At 33.6% G+C, this 17,551-nt stretch overlaps 1 protein-coding gene across 2 annotated transcripts in view; it reads right to left on the bottom strand.

Moving 5' to 3' along the window:
* Nucleotides 1-17,551, bottom strand: part of LOC106463503 (adhesion G protein-coupled receptor E1-like) — a 77,180-nt gene that overhangs the window by 41,320 nt on the left and 18,309 nt on the right. The window contains exon 3 of one of the 2 annotated variants that reach the window (XM_022391027.1): nt 8,856-9,082. In XM_022391027.1, coding sequence (XP_022246735.1) covers nt 8,856-9,082 — 227 coding nt within the window. Of the gene's footprint in view, nt 1-8,377; nt 8,478-8,855; nt 9,083-17,551 lie in introns of those variants that run through there. The other variant, XM_022391029.1, reaches the window with a different exon arrangement.

Raw genomic sequence — 17,551 nt, 5'->3', positions numbered from 1 at the left:
TGTATGCGAGACAAAACTAACAAACACTGCCTCATACCAATGTCTGTCTTAAATATTTAAAGTGCATTATCGACGTGCATGTATATGGAACTAACTTAGAGAATGCTTGTCAACAGTACTTATCCTCCCACCCCTGTCTCCAAAGAAGGCCGGATGAGTAGGGGGTCACCAGGCAATTTGGGAGAGAAAGGGAAAGGATAAAGACGGTGACGTCATAGTTCTACGAAGGGGACGATTACAAAGTGTAACCAGAGGGCGCAGCTATCTAAGGGAGGGGTGATATTATAGTTCGATACCAGAATGCCTGTTACTATAGGCTCATTCACTTACTAATGTTTATAAGCATATCTTTAATCATACTTTTACATTTCCTTTTTCCTTTTACATTTTACATAGTCCAGAAAAAGACGTTTATCTAAATATCATACAATAATTCAAAATCTACTGTTTGACTAGTTTGACTTTATGCTATCCATATAACTTGACAAATATTTCATTTTACACTAGATAATTTATAGTTATATATTACACGAGTTTTACAAGAGTGGACACTACACTTCCACATATGATTACGTCAGCAAAGTCTAGATTTAATTATGTTAAAACCATTATTTTAACGACAATCTCACTGTCCATAGGATTTTAACAAATCTGCTCTTAGCAATTATTTGAGTGAGATCACTACTTATGTTTTTGTTTTCAATTATATATATTTATCTGTATTACACGTATTTTACAAGGGGTGGGCAATGTTACAGAGGGTTATATACAGATTTCAACATACATTTAATTATGTACATTTGAAAAAGATGTTTCTATACTTCTGTAAGACAGTATGCAGCATATAAACGTTCTTTTCATTTCTATCTGTGGTTCGGTACCATCATGGAGACATTTTACTGTGACTCATTGTAACATGTTCAGTCTATCTAGCTTCAAACCACGTGAGCTGCAAACTTTCTATACACACATAATGACTGTTTCACTATCTTTATTTTTAACAACTAGTTAATAAACTCTGTAGTAAATAATTTTGTTACATAATAAGTGTGGTTAATCACTATTAAAGAATAACAACACTCACCATTTTTTCATAAATCTTTGAGGACTGAACTTTCTTGGACAAACGTCGACAACTATAACAAATATAATATATATAATATTGTCTGCATACACACATGAATACAGTCCTTCAGTACTTTTTGTTGTTGTAAGTTTACATTCGAAAGTTCTTCTTGATGATTTTCTTATGTAGAGATTATATGGAGGCAGTCCTAATGAATCAAAATATTCTCCTTTCTCATCTTGATCAATTGAAATACAGACCCAGTGGCTACCTAATTTATGAATTGTTTTTCTGCAGATAGTTGATCACAGCCAACACATCTCCAAACTTTTTTGCATACCCAAATCTTGTGGAAGAGTTGAATAAATTTCTAAAGTGTTCATAGCTTCTTTCAGACAATGTTTTATAGGACACCTCCCATTTTGCTTTCAAAAGTCAACGGGACACCTTATATAACATGCAAATTATACATTATTTGAATGAGGGTAATTCATTTTGCTACAACTAAATATAATAAATGAATGACTTACTGTTTATCCACTCATTTTCTATTAATATTTCATAAAACATTGAAACTGTCTAAATACTATTATGAAATATCACACACACACACAACCACTGTTAAGAAATACAAAGCTCGTCACGTCACGTGGAAAGAGTAGAGATAGAAAAAGAAGATACAGAAAGAAAAGAAAGGTCATTGATATACATGACAAAGGTCAGTTCTTAGTTGGAAAAATCTACTTTGCATAAAATAAAATCAATTATAATACATTGTAATATGTTATATTTAATATTGAAAATAAATGGTTCAAACTCTACATAATTTTCTACATAAATTTTATGTTCACAATACTTTAACTAGATTTTATATATGTCACTGAATTTGATAATCAGTAAGTAACCAGCATGTAAATTGTATGAGATTTATGATTTCATAATACAATACAACGAATTATATAATATATATGCATGAACTGGAATAGTGACAGAGTTAGCTATTTCTGATCGGAGTTTATAAGTTGGGTTACAAGTTCAGACATATCCAAAATTTTTATTAACTGTCTACAACAAACAGTGTCAAGTTCAGTCAAATCTGGTTCACTTTTCAAATATAAATACCCTGTCCCTTTCATAACTGTGTTTTTAACATAGTAATGTTTGTTTCAGTCATATTCATTATATTAATAAATAATGTTGCTGTGATTTACTAATTATCTACTATTTTATATGTTAATCTATTGTAAAGAAAAGAAATGCTGATGACATTAATGAGTTAGTAAAAAAAGATCAAATCCAGCAGTGAATAAAAACCAGTAAAACAGAAAAAATTACAGTTAGGTTCTTCTACTATTAGTCAACGAGAAGAAGCACCTGAATCATCTCATGCCAATCCTATTGGGATGACTATTACGTAAATCTATCAACTTACGAGAAGAATTTGAATATTCACATTCCATAGCTCAAGGAGGAATTTAAACAGTAGATCTCAACATTAGTGCAGCTATACAGAGCAAAACTGAACAAGATTTTCTTCGAAAACGATGGAATTATGCAATTTATGTTGCATATCTCCTCTATTTCTTTTACGTATAGATTTGATTATCATGGTACTGATATAATATCTGATAAGATTTTCTTACTAAGACACCAGTTTGCTGAAGGCTCGACAACTTCAACACCTGTTACCCGACCACGTACGGGTACCCGATCCACCAGCAATCACTTGTCTCATGAAGAGCAGCTAGCCATGATCCACAGTTGTGTCGAACTCGCTTCCAGTAGATTCAGCAAAGTTCCCTCATCACCAAACACCTCGTAATAAACTTTGGTTCTAATCTCGTGTCGTTTCTGGGACAGAGTGCGTTTTGCCCTCTTGGGCGGACATTGACAGTCTGTATGGAGCCTCTGCTCGTGATTCGTTGATCGTACAGGTCATGCCCGAAGCTTTTCTCCACGTTCACATTCTTCATCAAGAAAGCATCGCTCTTCCTGTCTTCTTCACGACTTTCCTTCGTGCTTCAAATTTGACAAGTCATCTATGCACAATCACAATTTCACGAAAATAATTAACTTTTCCGCTAAAATTTTCAAAAATAACAAAAAAGGGACGAAGAGAAATAACTAATTTCTGAACACCCCTGGTTTATCAAACCTAAATACATACCATGATTGAATCGGATCACACTAATCTGAAGATGAAAAGCAGAATATATTCGAAACGTTATCCTCTACATTTGTGTTTTAATAGCAAGCAGTTGCTGTCAATTCAACTAATTTTCATCATGAATACTCTGCCTATACAATCTATCAAAGAATAAATGTACATTTCTGAAATTATATTTTATTTATAAGTTGATACTTTGTTTCTGATCCAGAACACACATATTCGTTGTTCAAATCTACCATTGTTTACAAATACAATTCACCAAGATATATAGATAGTCTAACTTCTTCAAAGTTTAATTATTTAGATATAACAGAGTTTCAGTTCTTACATCTTAAACGTCAACAAAGTTGATATAAGATTTACGAAAAGTTAGTAAACTTCATTGTAGTAACAGAAATACACTAAAGTCATAACACATTATCACATGATTCTCCTTAAGTTACAATTACCCAAGTTTAGAGATAGGAGAATGTTACACACTTTTAAAATAGTCTTGTGATAATCGATAAACAATTATTGTTTTGACGTTAAATAAGTGAATATATCGTCACTGCAGTATTATTTCTGTCAATGAAAAGAAAACTTTTTCGGGGCCCGTGTTTGATGACAGTCTCGAATACGCATGCCAAATAATAAGTGCATAAAAACACCAAGATTATCATAGATTCCCCCTTATACAGACCTACAAAACACTTGTATTCAGTCTATACTAAACATACGACAACTTTCTTGGGTTACGTCTGAACGAGACCAGTACTCGAGATTGTGGGTTGGCAGTAAATGTTGCATCTAAAGTTAAATACATTAATAAATAATGTAACGTTAATAACTGATAGTGTTTAGACCGATACTTTAATACATTTCCAACAGACACTACTTCCTACTGTACCATCAAATATTTCACAAATGTACATTTAACTTCCTGTATAGTTACATAAAGTACAAGACTAGAGATAAAGCTAATCACACTGATGAATGGTTTTTATGTGAATTTATATACCGATTTCATGTAAACGATAGATGTGTCTTTTCTTATAGACCATACCTTTTATCGTTAGGTCACAGAACTTAGAAGGATATCGCAATATTGAAAAACGTCCACTTTAATATTCGCGATACTTATTTTTCCGATGATAGAGTGATGTAACAAAGTATTTAACACATTCTCTGTCCTTTATATTGTACTAGAGCTACAATCAGTATTCTGTGTTGATATATACCACATGAAAGATACTAGTTTTTGTTTTCATTACATGATAGAAAATGGATTGCTTCTCAGATAGCGAAAATTGACCAACATGTGACTATTGAGCAAAGGTCAAAGCATTGGTCACAGAGTTTTACCCTTTGGTGAAACTTCTTAGAAAATTCCATTGTTCTCCATTGTATATACAAGTGTGTTAAACTAATAGGCAAATGTACCTACAGATATGCATTACAAGTTTATATATTATATATACAAGTGTGTTAAACTAATAAGCAAATGTACCTACAGACATGCATTACAAGTTTATATACTTTGCGGTTAATATTTTCAAGTGTTGTGATCATCATCTCTATACAAATTATTTTGGTGACTGTCGTATTTGTTTTGTTTATGGAGGTGCGTTTTATTTACGCAGTCGTACGATTGAATACTTAAATATTCTCCAATTACTACTTCATGGGGCCATTGATATTATACAAAATAAACAGTGAAGGCTATTCTTCTTCTAAAAAAAAGATTTGGTTTAAATATATGAAATTTAAAGGTCTTACTAATCCATACATATATCAGTTTGTGATATATGTAAACATCAAAGGTTATTATATTGTCAGCTTGTCAGAGGAATTTGTCCCTCAAATAAAATTGAAGAACACTGACAAAATTATAAGATGGATGATACCGATATTTTTTTTTACGTATTTATACGATTATATTTCCAAGAAGTTGGATTGTGTATAGATCTGTGTGTGTATATTTGTAAAATTATACTTAAATGACAAATATGCAAGTTCTAGATCAAAAACGGAAAGTGGTAACTTAGAAGCAGAAAATAATTTCCTATCATACCATCAAATATTGAGAATTTCGTGAATGTACATTTAGCTTTCTGTATTGTTATGTTAAGTTCATTGACCTACAAAATCTGTTCTTCATTGTCAATGTATAATGGACATACAGTTTGTTTGTTGTTTTTTTTTGCAAAGTTTATTCTGAAATAATGGACAGTAAACTCTTTACTTACATATATTGAAGATAACACGTCAGTTTTAAGCTGTAGGGAAATGGTATGTGAAAGTCAAGATCTAATGTTCAGCACGATGGGGGACAGTCAACTTAGTTACGCATTTCAAAGGCACGATAGGTTTTGTATAGTTTCTAAAATAAAGAAAATTTGAATACTTTGGAAAATACCCCTTATGTTTCGTTTATGGAGATTTGTTGTATTTGACCAATAACGCGCTTAAACAAGTATACACCGCAGGTATTATTACATTGGGCTGTAAGTCAGTGTAAATATGTTGGATTTATGAAATAGGAAAGACAATATCTTTTACCGTAAGAAACAACAATTGAAATAATTTGCCATGAACTTTTTATTGTAATCACAGCTATTTCACAGAGTTTTTCGTTTGTTCTTAAGATCTTCAAAGGAAGGATACATCACATTATATTTGATAACTCCTGGATAAAGTCGTCTTTCTCTACAGTATCCCAGAAAGTTTCATTGATAGCACCGGATAAAATCAACCATTTACTCTTTGATTAAATATAGATTAAATAATAAATTTATTCACTTTTATCAAAGCTGATCTCAAATATAGCCACACACATTCATCACGATTTAACATAACATGTTACAAGAATGAGGAGTTTGACTAAGATCATTGATTTCACACTGTTCTTTCTTCAGTACTTGTAAAATAGGGTACACCTGTTCAGCGTATCAATATATGTAATAGTACCGTCTGTTGTCTGTCCATTTTCAGTTTCACATTGTGTGTTTTGCATTTTTTATGGGCGTTTTTACGTGTTTTACAATTACATATAAGGGAAGCAACTTTTCATCTCCTATGATAACCTTTCATTAATCATGAATTTACGTGACTCCCATCCGGAGGACGGGTACTCCAGCTAGTATATTATTAAGATTTGATTTAATTTATTTATTCAATTACTTTCCATTATGAACTATAGTGTTTAAGTAAGTATCAAAATGAGAAACCTGTGCACATAAATTCCACCATTCTAAATTTGATAAAACATAGAAAATCTTATCAGATATCATATCAATGCCATGATAATCAAAATCTTGTTCAGTTTTGTTCTGTACAGCTACACTCTTGTTTGAGATCCACTGTTTAAATTCCTCCCATTATGTTAAAGATAAACATACTTTCCTTGGTTGGATATAGTTTTCCTTTTCCAAACTCCTTGAACTGTCGAATATAAATATTCAAATTCTTCTTATACGTTGATAGAGTGACGTAACAATATGATAGGCATGAGTTGATTCAGGTGCTTCTTCACATTGTATAATAATAGAAGAACGTAACTGTCGTTTTTTCTGTTTTACTGGTTCTTCTTCACCGCTGGATTTGATCTTTTTCACCAGTTCATTAATGTCAGCAGCATTTCCTTTCTTTACAGTAGATTAACATATAAAATAGTAGATAATTAGTAAATCACAGCAACATTATTTATTAATATAATGAATATGACTGAAAACAAACATTACTATGTCATAGAAGCACAAAAGCTAGATTTATAACCCAAGAAATATCTGTTACTATATATACTTACATTTAAAGGTTGGTTCATCATTCTTTCTTCCATATAGTAGAACTACATCAGTCTGATTATTAGTGGTGAAAGGAACATGGTACTTATATTTGAAAAATGGACCAGATATGACTCAACTTTAGACTGTTTGTTGTAGACAGTTATTAAAAAATTGTATATGTCTGAACTTGAAACCAAGCTAGTAATCACCAATCAGAAATAGCTAACTCTGTCACTATTCTAGTGCATGCATATATATATTATATAATTCGTTGCATCGTATAATGAAATCATAAATCTCATACAATTTACATGTTGATTACTTACTGACTATTAAATTCAGTGACATATAAAAACTCTAGTTAAAGTATAGTGAACATTAAATTTATGTAGAAAATATATGATTATGTAGAGTATGAACAACATATTTTCAATATTAAGTATAATGTAAATACATAAACAGGGACAATGTACTTTAATTGAATTTTATTTTGTCATTGATGTCAACAACCTTTCTATCCTTTATATATCTTCATTTTCTCTGTCTACCCTTCCAACGTGACGAGTTTTGTATTTCTAACAGACAAAGATTAGAAAGCTTGCCATCAGTGATGTGCGTGTGTGTATGTATCATAATAATGTTTGGACAGTTTCAATGTTTTCTGAAATTTTAATACAAAAACTCATTAGTTTATTATATTTAGTTGTAGCAAAATGAATAAGCCTCATTCAAATGATGTATAATGTGCATATTGTATAAGGTGTCTCGTTCACTTGTGAAAGCAAAACAGGAGAAGTCCTATGGAACATTGTCTGAAAGAAGCTATGAACACTTTAGAAATTTATTCGACTCTTTCACAAATTTGGGTAGGCGAAATAAGTTTGGAAGTGTATTGTCTATGATCAACTATCTCATCATTCAGGAAAACAATTCATAAATTAGGTAGCAACTAGGTCTGTATTTACATTGGTCGAGATGAGAAAGAAGAATATTTTGATCCATTAGGACTGTCTACACGTAATCTCAACATAAAAAAATCATCAAGAAGAACTGTCGAACGTAAACTTACAACAACCAAAAAAGTACTGAAGGACCGTATTTATGTGTGTATGTGAACAATATTGTATATATTATTCTTATAGTTGTCAAAGTTTTATGAAAAAATGGTAAGTGTTGTTATTCTATAATAGTTTATTAAATTATTGTATGATATATAAATAAACACCTTTTTCTGGACTATATTTACATATAAATTGTCAGGAAATTTAGTTCTAAATTAGAATTAATGAACTAGTGTTAAGCATCGTGTTTCAGGACGATTTACACATAAATGTCCGGACATGTAAAAGAATGATTAAATATATGCTTATAAACCTCAGTAAGTCAATCCGCCTTTCTAGTATATAACTATATATATCCACGTCCTCTGGATCCACTCCGTGAAACTATATCGTTATGTCTGCCTGTCAAGGCGGCCTAGCAACGCCCCCTCTGGTGACACTTCGTGAAACTATAACGTCATCGTCTCTAACGCTTCCTTCCCTCCTCAAAACTGCCTGGCGACCCCTTACTGAGGCGGCATCCTTTAGGCACAGGGGTGGGGATAGCTACTATCAGCGATACATAAAATATATATAGATGTGTAACATTAATAAAATCTCTGATTTTATTTTCATTAATCAGATGTTTCATACAAAAATAATAATTACTGTTAAGAACAGTTTTATAACATTTAAAGATGAAAAGTATTTTTTTCAGATACTTCTTTTTTGTTGTGAAATTAAGCATGACTAAAGATTGCATTTCTGGCTTATATTATGAAAGTCACATCTGTTAATTAACGAATTCTTACTTGATACACATGTCCAACAGTTCCATCAATATCTTTTGCTGTTGTGAGGATGCCTGTCATTTGCTCCAGGTGAAAAAATGAGTAGTCTCGTACTTCTATCATATTAAACATAACTTGCTTTCGAGGTGAATCCGAGTCGTAAGAATGAAAAGTTGTCACATATACACCAGGGGGAGCTCCTTTGTAAATTCGCATTGTTCGTAGTGGTGGAAGAAACACCGGTTTACCTGAAATATGAACGATTCCACACATTGATTTGCAGCTTTAGATTTGTGTGTGTGTTTGCTTGAGTCATGGTTAAAGCAACTAAAATAAACAAAGTATGTGAATCATTACAAAATCTTTTTATCATACTTGATGGTGGGAATGGTAGGACAAGGAGACAAAAATACAAATTTTGGCAGGGTACGAGTCACCTTCAATTAAGACAGCTTTATTTTTCTAACAGGATGATCAGCATATGGAAAGAGTTGCTTTCAAATGTGGTGGATGCAGGTATTTTAAAGGAGTTAAGGGAAGACTTGATATATAATTGAATGATAAGGGCCGGTTTTAATTTCGTTTAATGGATGGGATGTCGTAGATGGATCAACAGGTCTGTTGTCTTAATATTATACATACGTTACTTATATGTATAATGTTGGATTAGAAAGTTTAGCTTCAATTTTTAAAGTTTTTCCCTTTTCTATTTGTACTGTCTGCTTGAGTCTTCCTGTAAATAAAACAAACTTCCTGTGATATTAGAGAATCACTGTATGTTTCAAAATACTTATCCTTTTTTTTTGTTGTTGTTGTTTTTCAGCTTTGAAACTTAGTTTTCTTTTCAATTCAACAGAAATAACAGAGTTAAACAATTAAACACACAGAGAATAAAAATATATGAAAAAAGGTGGCTTGGAGGTTCCTTCTGGTTTTGATTTGAGCCTGAAAACCTCTCAGTGGCCTGTTTAAAATATACTGATCTCCTTTCCTTTTTTTGTGTGTGTCCCACTCCTTAGAACTCGAGCAGCGGTGCCCTCTCAAATTTTATAGTTTACCACTTATTATCACTTAAAGACGTATTCATAGGAAAAACCAATATTCTTTATCTATCTGAATGACCAAGTTAAAGTAGAATATTATAATAAAACTGAATACATTTAGACCTATAATATACAGCCAGTATTTATTACCCCTTCTTGTAGACCTTGTCACTAGTAAATATAACACACATTCAGAGCCTCTTGGGGGAAGTATTTAAGTGGCTAAATGCTTCCCATTCTGTAAATTACTATTATATCTTTAGAATTTTGCTTATGCAACAGACGGGGATTCCCAGTCTATTCAACATATAGGCCCAGATACTTGTGTAAACCTGTCCATGCATGACTGAGCATGACTACCTGCCGCATAGGCATACTTACATACAAGTTACAGCACCATACTTCTCTTCTGACAATTACCTCATATCTTTATATTTTGTATACAAATCGGAGAAAAAGATGAATTCACTGCATAGTATGAGCAAGTCCTGGTGTTGTTGTTTAAAACTGACAACAATCTATAGATTCCATACATTAAAAAAAAGTTTTGGAAAAGAGGAGAGAAGCCAGTGGATGCCAGAAGCCCAAATCTTCTAAAATGATACAGAGCCAGGAGTCTGCAAAAGTCCCTAAAAATATCAAATCAGCATTTTCCGCTCAAAGCACCAAGTTAAATAATAATGAATGATCCTCTGGAAGTGGATCATTGAATAACACACTGTATTAAGGTTTAGTTTTGCTTGTATAAATGTCAAACTGATCCAATTATTATCTTGTAATAATGAAGTAATAACGGTAGTTTATTTTTACTGCTACTGATGATTATTATAGGCCTATTTGCTAAAGGAACGCTTTTTCCCAAGAAAGTATTAAATTGTCAGCTACAGTTGCTACAATAACCAGTTTTACGTGAAATGACATAATAATGCAATGTTATAAACTCAATGCACAATTATCATATTAGGATTAACGGGCTTGTGCTTGGTACTTTTGCTGGCAAATTTCACCATCAAAAATTTGCCGATATTTGGCGAATCTCGCCAACAATAATAGGAGTGAATAGCATATCTCTAGTTTTGTATTTCAGCTGGAAGATTATTAGATTATCTCTACTTTGCATATCTATAATCATTTTGCACGAAAGTTGGCCAGAAAAATGCTAAACAGGTCCACATATAACAAGCCGACGCATATTATAGGGGCTGTGTTTGATTAGTCATAATATTCTAAATTTCAAAAACATTTCACGCAAAACAGTCTCGTGTCTGTATAGATTAATTTTTACTTTTTTCAACACCAGTATTATATGCCAATGTATTACTATAATAATTTAAATTTTCAACAATTAATTTATATCATGATAAATCTCGCTTAGGTATTTATAAAAGAAAATTTCTGTGGCGCTCGCATATTTGATCAGTAGTTCTAAAACACATCAGATCCTATGCCAAATGGCATCAGGAATTGATAACCAGCCTAGCTGGTCAGTACAGGTATGGTTGATAATGACACTGTCATGACATATTGTATGTACGTGACGACGTTGAATTTGGCCTAACATAGGCAAATTTTGCTGGTGACATTCAGCAAAGTACAATAAGCCAGATTATTGTTAAGAAAGTGGTGTAAATTATTCATACAAATTTGATTTTTACAAGATACAAGGACAATAGCACATCTATTCATTTATTTGATAGAAAGAACTATAAAATCATTTCCCACGTTGATCATTTCAAAATAATCAATAGGTTACACAAGCAACTAACTCTTGAATTTACAAGACCTTTTCATTCACGCAAAGATGATGTTACAGCTACAGCTTCAACACACACACACACAAAAACTCCACAGAGCAGCGAGAAATACGACACAGAGACAGAAGCAGAAGACTCTTATGAAAGTGAAATCTGTAATGGTGCGAATATATTTCCTAAACCATCAAGTCACGATATGCACAGAAATTGTTTCCCAACATCCAGTTTAACGACTTGAAAATATCCCATTCGACCTGGATATTTACTACCAAAAAACAGTTGAAGGGAAAAATTAAGAGACAATGATTCTCTCTTTCAAATAAGCAATATAAGCTTTTCTGCATCATTTCCCTATGTTTTTCAAGTAGTAATACCATGTTTTCATTTGTGTACGGATGCAGTGACTGGCGCTATGTTCATCAACTTGCAGGGGAACATGCAGAATCTAAGACAAACATGCAATATTATGAAGTGCATGAGATAAACACGAAAGGCGGAAACATATTGTCCTACATATGTTATATGCTGCCTAATAAACATAAAATTGTTGATATAGTTATTACTGTTATCAGGGTTATTGGAATGCTTAATCTTCCATTTAGAGGGATGGAAGTGAAGCTGCACACGAGCTGGAAAAAGATTCAATAAACCAAATTATTTTACTGGAACTGATAAAACTTCTGAGTCAGTATGAACATACCACTCTCAGGGCATATGAACAAAGCAATTGCTAACACCAAGGAACGCAAAAATTCTGGAGCTATTAGAAGAGTTCACTTCAGTTACTTTCATCAGTAAAACAACAGTCAACAAGATGCTTGTTGCAATGAAGAATATGACCCAGAACGTTATATCAGATGAAGTTAGAAATGATGGTATGGTCTCAGTATAAAGTGATTCCACAGAAGACATCAATAACTGACCAGTGTGTTGTGGTAATCTGGTATGGCGGGAAAGTAATTGAAAGGCTGCAAGCTCTCGTTCCTCCCACTGCTACAGTGGTAGTGGACAAGGACTGTACGATCCAGTAAAAAGCGTATTTGGATATTACAACATTGATATCAACAAGTGTTTCAAACAGCATAGATGGAATAGCAGCTTGCCATGGGCAGTACAGTGACTTTCAGACAAAGCTCTCTTTTTCTCGTGGATACAAACGTTCATGTGTGGTCCTATGCACATGTGCTCAGTTTAATTGTGGTAGACCAAACAAAATTGTGTTGTACCAATATCATTATTCAATCTGTTGCAGAAAGCCGCAATTTCTTTAAAGTCAAAGGATATCTGTAAAAAGGAAAATTAGAAGTAGACAAATTGAAGAGAATTAAGCTGATAGGCGAAACACGTTGGTCAGGAAAATCAAGTGAATAATCAGTTGTGTCCTGAACATCTACAGACCATTTCAAAGCTGTTTTCTCAGATTTGATCAAGTGTATGGTCATATTGTAACATTCAAAGTCACATGATTCTGCCATGAAAACAGGGGCAAGAGGAATGCTGAGGGTTTTATGAGGTATGAAATTATTTTGACCGCTCACACATACATGTCATTTCCATCAAATCGCACCTGTACCAGAATACTTTCAAACAAGTGGACTTGATTTAGTTCAGAATTGGAGACAAAATACAAGAGTGTACAATTCAACTGAGAGCACTAAGGGACGACATGCAAAGCATTGTAGGTAGAACAGACAAATGAACGAAAGTTTATGCAAAACTGATTGGCCAAGGAATGTAGTGAAATCTAGGTGTCAGCTGAATTGCTCGTCGTGCAAAACTTTCTAGTGGTACAAATGGTGTTTAATGTGTGCTTTTAAGTTGCTTGATAATTGCTACATGTAAAAGTATATGACTTTCTTCTGACATTTTATATCACTCAAGTTCACTGTGAGAGATGTTTCTCGAAGCTGAAGATAATAAAAACACAAAACAAGACTGAGGAGCCTGTTGATGGCCGAGGACCTCGAAGCCCACATGCATTGAAACCAGCATTCTAGCTGAGATACCAAACAGTATGATCATGCACATGCTCTCAAAAGCATCAGTTGAACTCAAACGGCTGCTGGTATATTGAATTCGGATCTTCAATTACTGTTAGTGCACACAATCATTGGACACTTACGTGTAATATTTCATGTATGTGTTATGCATACCATATCTCTGTAATACACACACGTTTCGTATATCACTTAAGGACTGTCTAAAATAAACACAAAATTATCCTGACAAGAGTTTTATTCATTCTTTGCAAGCTACGGATTCCTCACTCGTAATCTAATAATATGAAAGTTCGATATGTATTGCAATTTGATTCACTTCTCACAAATTAAGTCAACAATGGAGTACCCCCAAAGTGGTCACAATCCATTACTGCATATAACTAGCTGAAAATTTCTATTAGAGATGGCACAATAAAGAATATTATAACCAAGTTGTAAATTGCTCAAGTACTTTAATTTGCTGGGCACAGAGGCTCTCACCTCGAAATACTTTGATTTTATGAATAGTTTAATTTTTTTCCCAAGCTGAAAAGATAAGACAACAATTTATAGCAATTAGATTTCATATTTAGGAATTTACAAACTTCTCTGCAACCAACTATTGTCATGAATATTTAAAACTTTTATAATAGTAACATTTACATAAGTTAACAACGGGATTTTGAAACAAAGTCAAGACTCTCAGTTCCTTAAACGCTACACGTTCTACCCATGCCTTTATTTTCATACATATCAGTATTCGGAGAAGTCGGAACAACTATACAACTTCTACCAGTACTCTAAATGGGACAAACTTTATTCCCGTTCATGGGTTGAACACGTAACCTTCAGAAAATGTAAGCTCACGATCCCTAACGGCGGAGTTTTTACATCCAGGTTGTATAGTAATGGCCTAGTTCTGCATTTGTGATAGATGGTTATTGTAGAAACTTTCATAGTGAAGAAAAAGCGTGGTCAAGGATAAACTAATACTTCCTACACCCTCGACAATTTTTCTCAGTTGTTGCCATTGTCTGCCGTTCAGATCCGTGCTGGTGGGGCATGATGTTAGAAGTACGAGCGATAAATAAAGGAACGCTGACGCTAACTGGCATGCATGCACTTAACAGATCATTACGAAAATCAGTACAAGTCTGCTAAATCGAGTGCTCAGCTAGACCAACTGGAAGGGTAATTTGCCAAATGTGGCCTTATCTCCTCGTGAGTTTTCATGTTTCTATCATAAAAGACTTTTGTAAATACTTTTTTGAAACTGTGGTTAAAAAAAAGAAAAGAGTACGATGGAAACAGGCGTCATTCTTCTACTAACCCTGGGTATCAATTATCAAACAAAGCCGATAACACTAACATGACCATGAAGTTCAGAGCCCAATGCTTTCTGAAGAAAATCAACAGCCAATTATCACATGCACAAGTTGAATGAATTTTAAGAGAGGTTTCATTATTTCAGTGTATTGACTGATGAGCAGAATTAGAAATAAGAAAAAATTACAACAGTGCAATTCCACTCTTAAAGCACATTTAACCCCAATTAATTATTTTTTAACCATAGGATAAAAAACAAACTTTCCATTTTAAGATTCTCTAAAATGTAGCTCTATTTTTGGATCAAGAGTTGCGCTTTATCCTACCAAAGAAAGCACGCAACAATAAGCTTTGTCACCAAAACACAAGCGACGACCAGTAATGTTTTATTAGTCTTCACATATTTTTAGGACTGTTTGTTTCAAGAATTCGAGCAAAGCTACATACCTTCCTGCGCTATTCGTCCCTAATTTTGAATTGGTAGACTATAGGGAAGACAGTCGACAGTATACACCATCAACTTTTGGGCTACTCTAATCAATACTACACAACATTTCACTTCTATATGGAGCATGCCCACCAAGGACATTTTGACTCCGATTCTGCATACTTAAAACTTGAACGTTGTAAAGACCTGCTATTTTAGATCATTTCTCTCAGTCATTCGTTGTCAGACATTTGAAGTCTCCGGTGTCATTTGACAGAAAGTAACGCGTCTCACAAGTAACAACTCTCATAAATACTCAATGTGATCGAAGCCTGGTGAGCATGCGGACCACGCCATTCGATCATTCTCATCTTCAAGTAACGTGTTGACCAGCTTAACACGGTGCGGTTTGAAATTATTGTCCAGTAAGTTAAAGTTAGAGCTAGTTGTACCAGTACATGGAAGAAAAGGGTCGTAGGATGTAGTCCGTATTATCCTTATCCGTATCACTAATGTTATCATTCCAGACTTGTTGCCAACTAATGTTTATTGCTCCTCACACTCCATACTTTCACCATGTCTCATCCGTCATGGTCTTAAACGAAAATGGGATGAATCTGTTCCAAGATTCTCTTCAAATGAATATAAGCTTGTTACTTGCCTGCAAAGTACGATTCCTCTGTGAAAAAGAAGGTTGTCATACATTTTGTTAGTCGTGTTCCTGACATCGTTATAGGAAAGCAGCTTTGTTCGTTGTGTATAATGAACCTCTCGTCGCCTTTTAGTTGTCTGCAAATATCTGAATTCATCTTGGAAACTGCACCCTACAACAGCAGCTAGCCAGAATCGACAGATAGTTGTCGTCTGCTTATGTGGCTTTGTCCTGAAAGTAGTTCCACATTTTATTAATGAAACACTTGGAGTCGTTTTATAACAGTCTGCTGTGACTGGCTTGCTCCTTTTCATCGGATGGTCCTACACACGAGTAAAATATCTAACTGTCTTCTCTTAGGTCAAGTAATGGTTAATGAACATCTTGATATATTTTGAGCTTTGTACATTGTTTCAAAGTGACGGCCAAAACAAAATCGTATGTGACCACTAAATATGTAGTGTGTAGGATAAGTGACCAAACATTTGCATTTCAAATCATATGACTGATCATCATATGCATGATGTTTCTGAGGAAGGGGATAATTGACGTTATTTTATAGCGGTGACTTTGTCTTATCTTAGCAATATTACAAATTCCTATTACATGTTTTATTCTAAACAGTGGAGAGCTCAATTTTACTCAAAAATAATTTCATTGTTAGCATTTGGAAAACAGGAACAGACATAGCACGTGTGATGTTATGTGCTGACATACCCTGTAGACATTAAACACCCCAGTAGTATGTTGTTTACAGGAACTCCTTTATACATTTTCCCACTCGTTCACATCTCTGCAACTTAACGGACCTCTAACAAGTTATTACAAACATTAAAAAGTGTAAAATAGACAATGTTACGTGTTTAGTGCCCTAGAAATTTCAGACCTTACTTAAGAATACTAAAAACGTAAAACATCAAGATATGTGAAAATTATCTTTCTGTGACCAAAGATCATCTTCGAATTTTGACCACTTATATACAAAGACTAGCTCAGGTACATTCAAACTATAAACCTAATGTAACTACAGTTATGTTTGCTTTAGTTCATTTAGTGCTCTTTGAAATACATTGATAAGACATGAAATGCAGTCAAGGAAGAACTGACTGAACAGTCTGATCTGGAAATCTAGATACAATAATAATCTGTAACGGTTCTGCCTATTAACCAATCTAATTCTTCATGGATTATTTCTTGTAGTACAAAACGTTTTGGTCCTTCAATAGAACTCAACGTTAAGTCTGAAAGGTACGTCCACTGTTACAAGAAATTAACCCCAAAAAGCTACTAGACCTAGAAAACGAATAGGTCGCACTACCACCAATTCTTCTAGCTTCAGCTTGAGAAGTTTGTTTGAAATCACATTACTATTGACGAGGTTACGTTACCAATGATGCAATTATGTTGCCATCTACGAAGTCACATTACCACTCAAAGTTGTACATTTTAGAGCTGTTTTTGCTTCCAATGAAACAGGTAAGTACGTCTTAGATTTTTTTTTTGTTAACTGAAAACTATTAAAATGACTTACTTTTA

Source organism: Limulus polyphemus, unplaced genomic scaffold (assembly GCF_000517525.1).
Source record: "Limulus polyphemus unplaced genomic scaffold, Limulus_polyphemus-2.1.2 Scaffold1426, whole genome shotgun sequence".
NCBI classification, from domain to species: Eukaryota; Metazoa; Arthropoda; class Merostomata; order Xiphosura; family Limulidae; genus Limulus; species Limulus polyphemus.
Note: the sequence above shows the minus strand (reverse complement) of the source record. Positions and strands in the feature narration are given on the sequence as shown.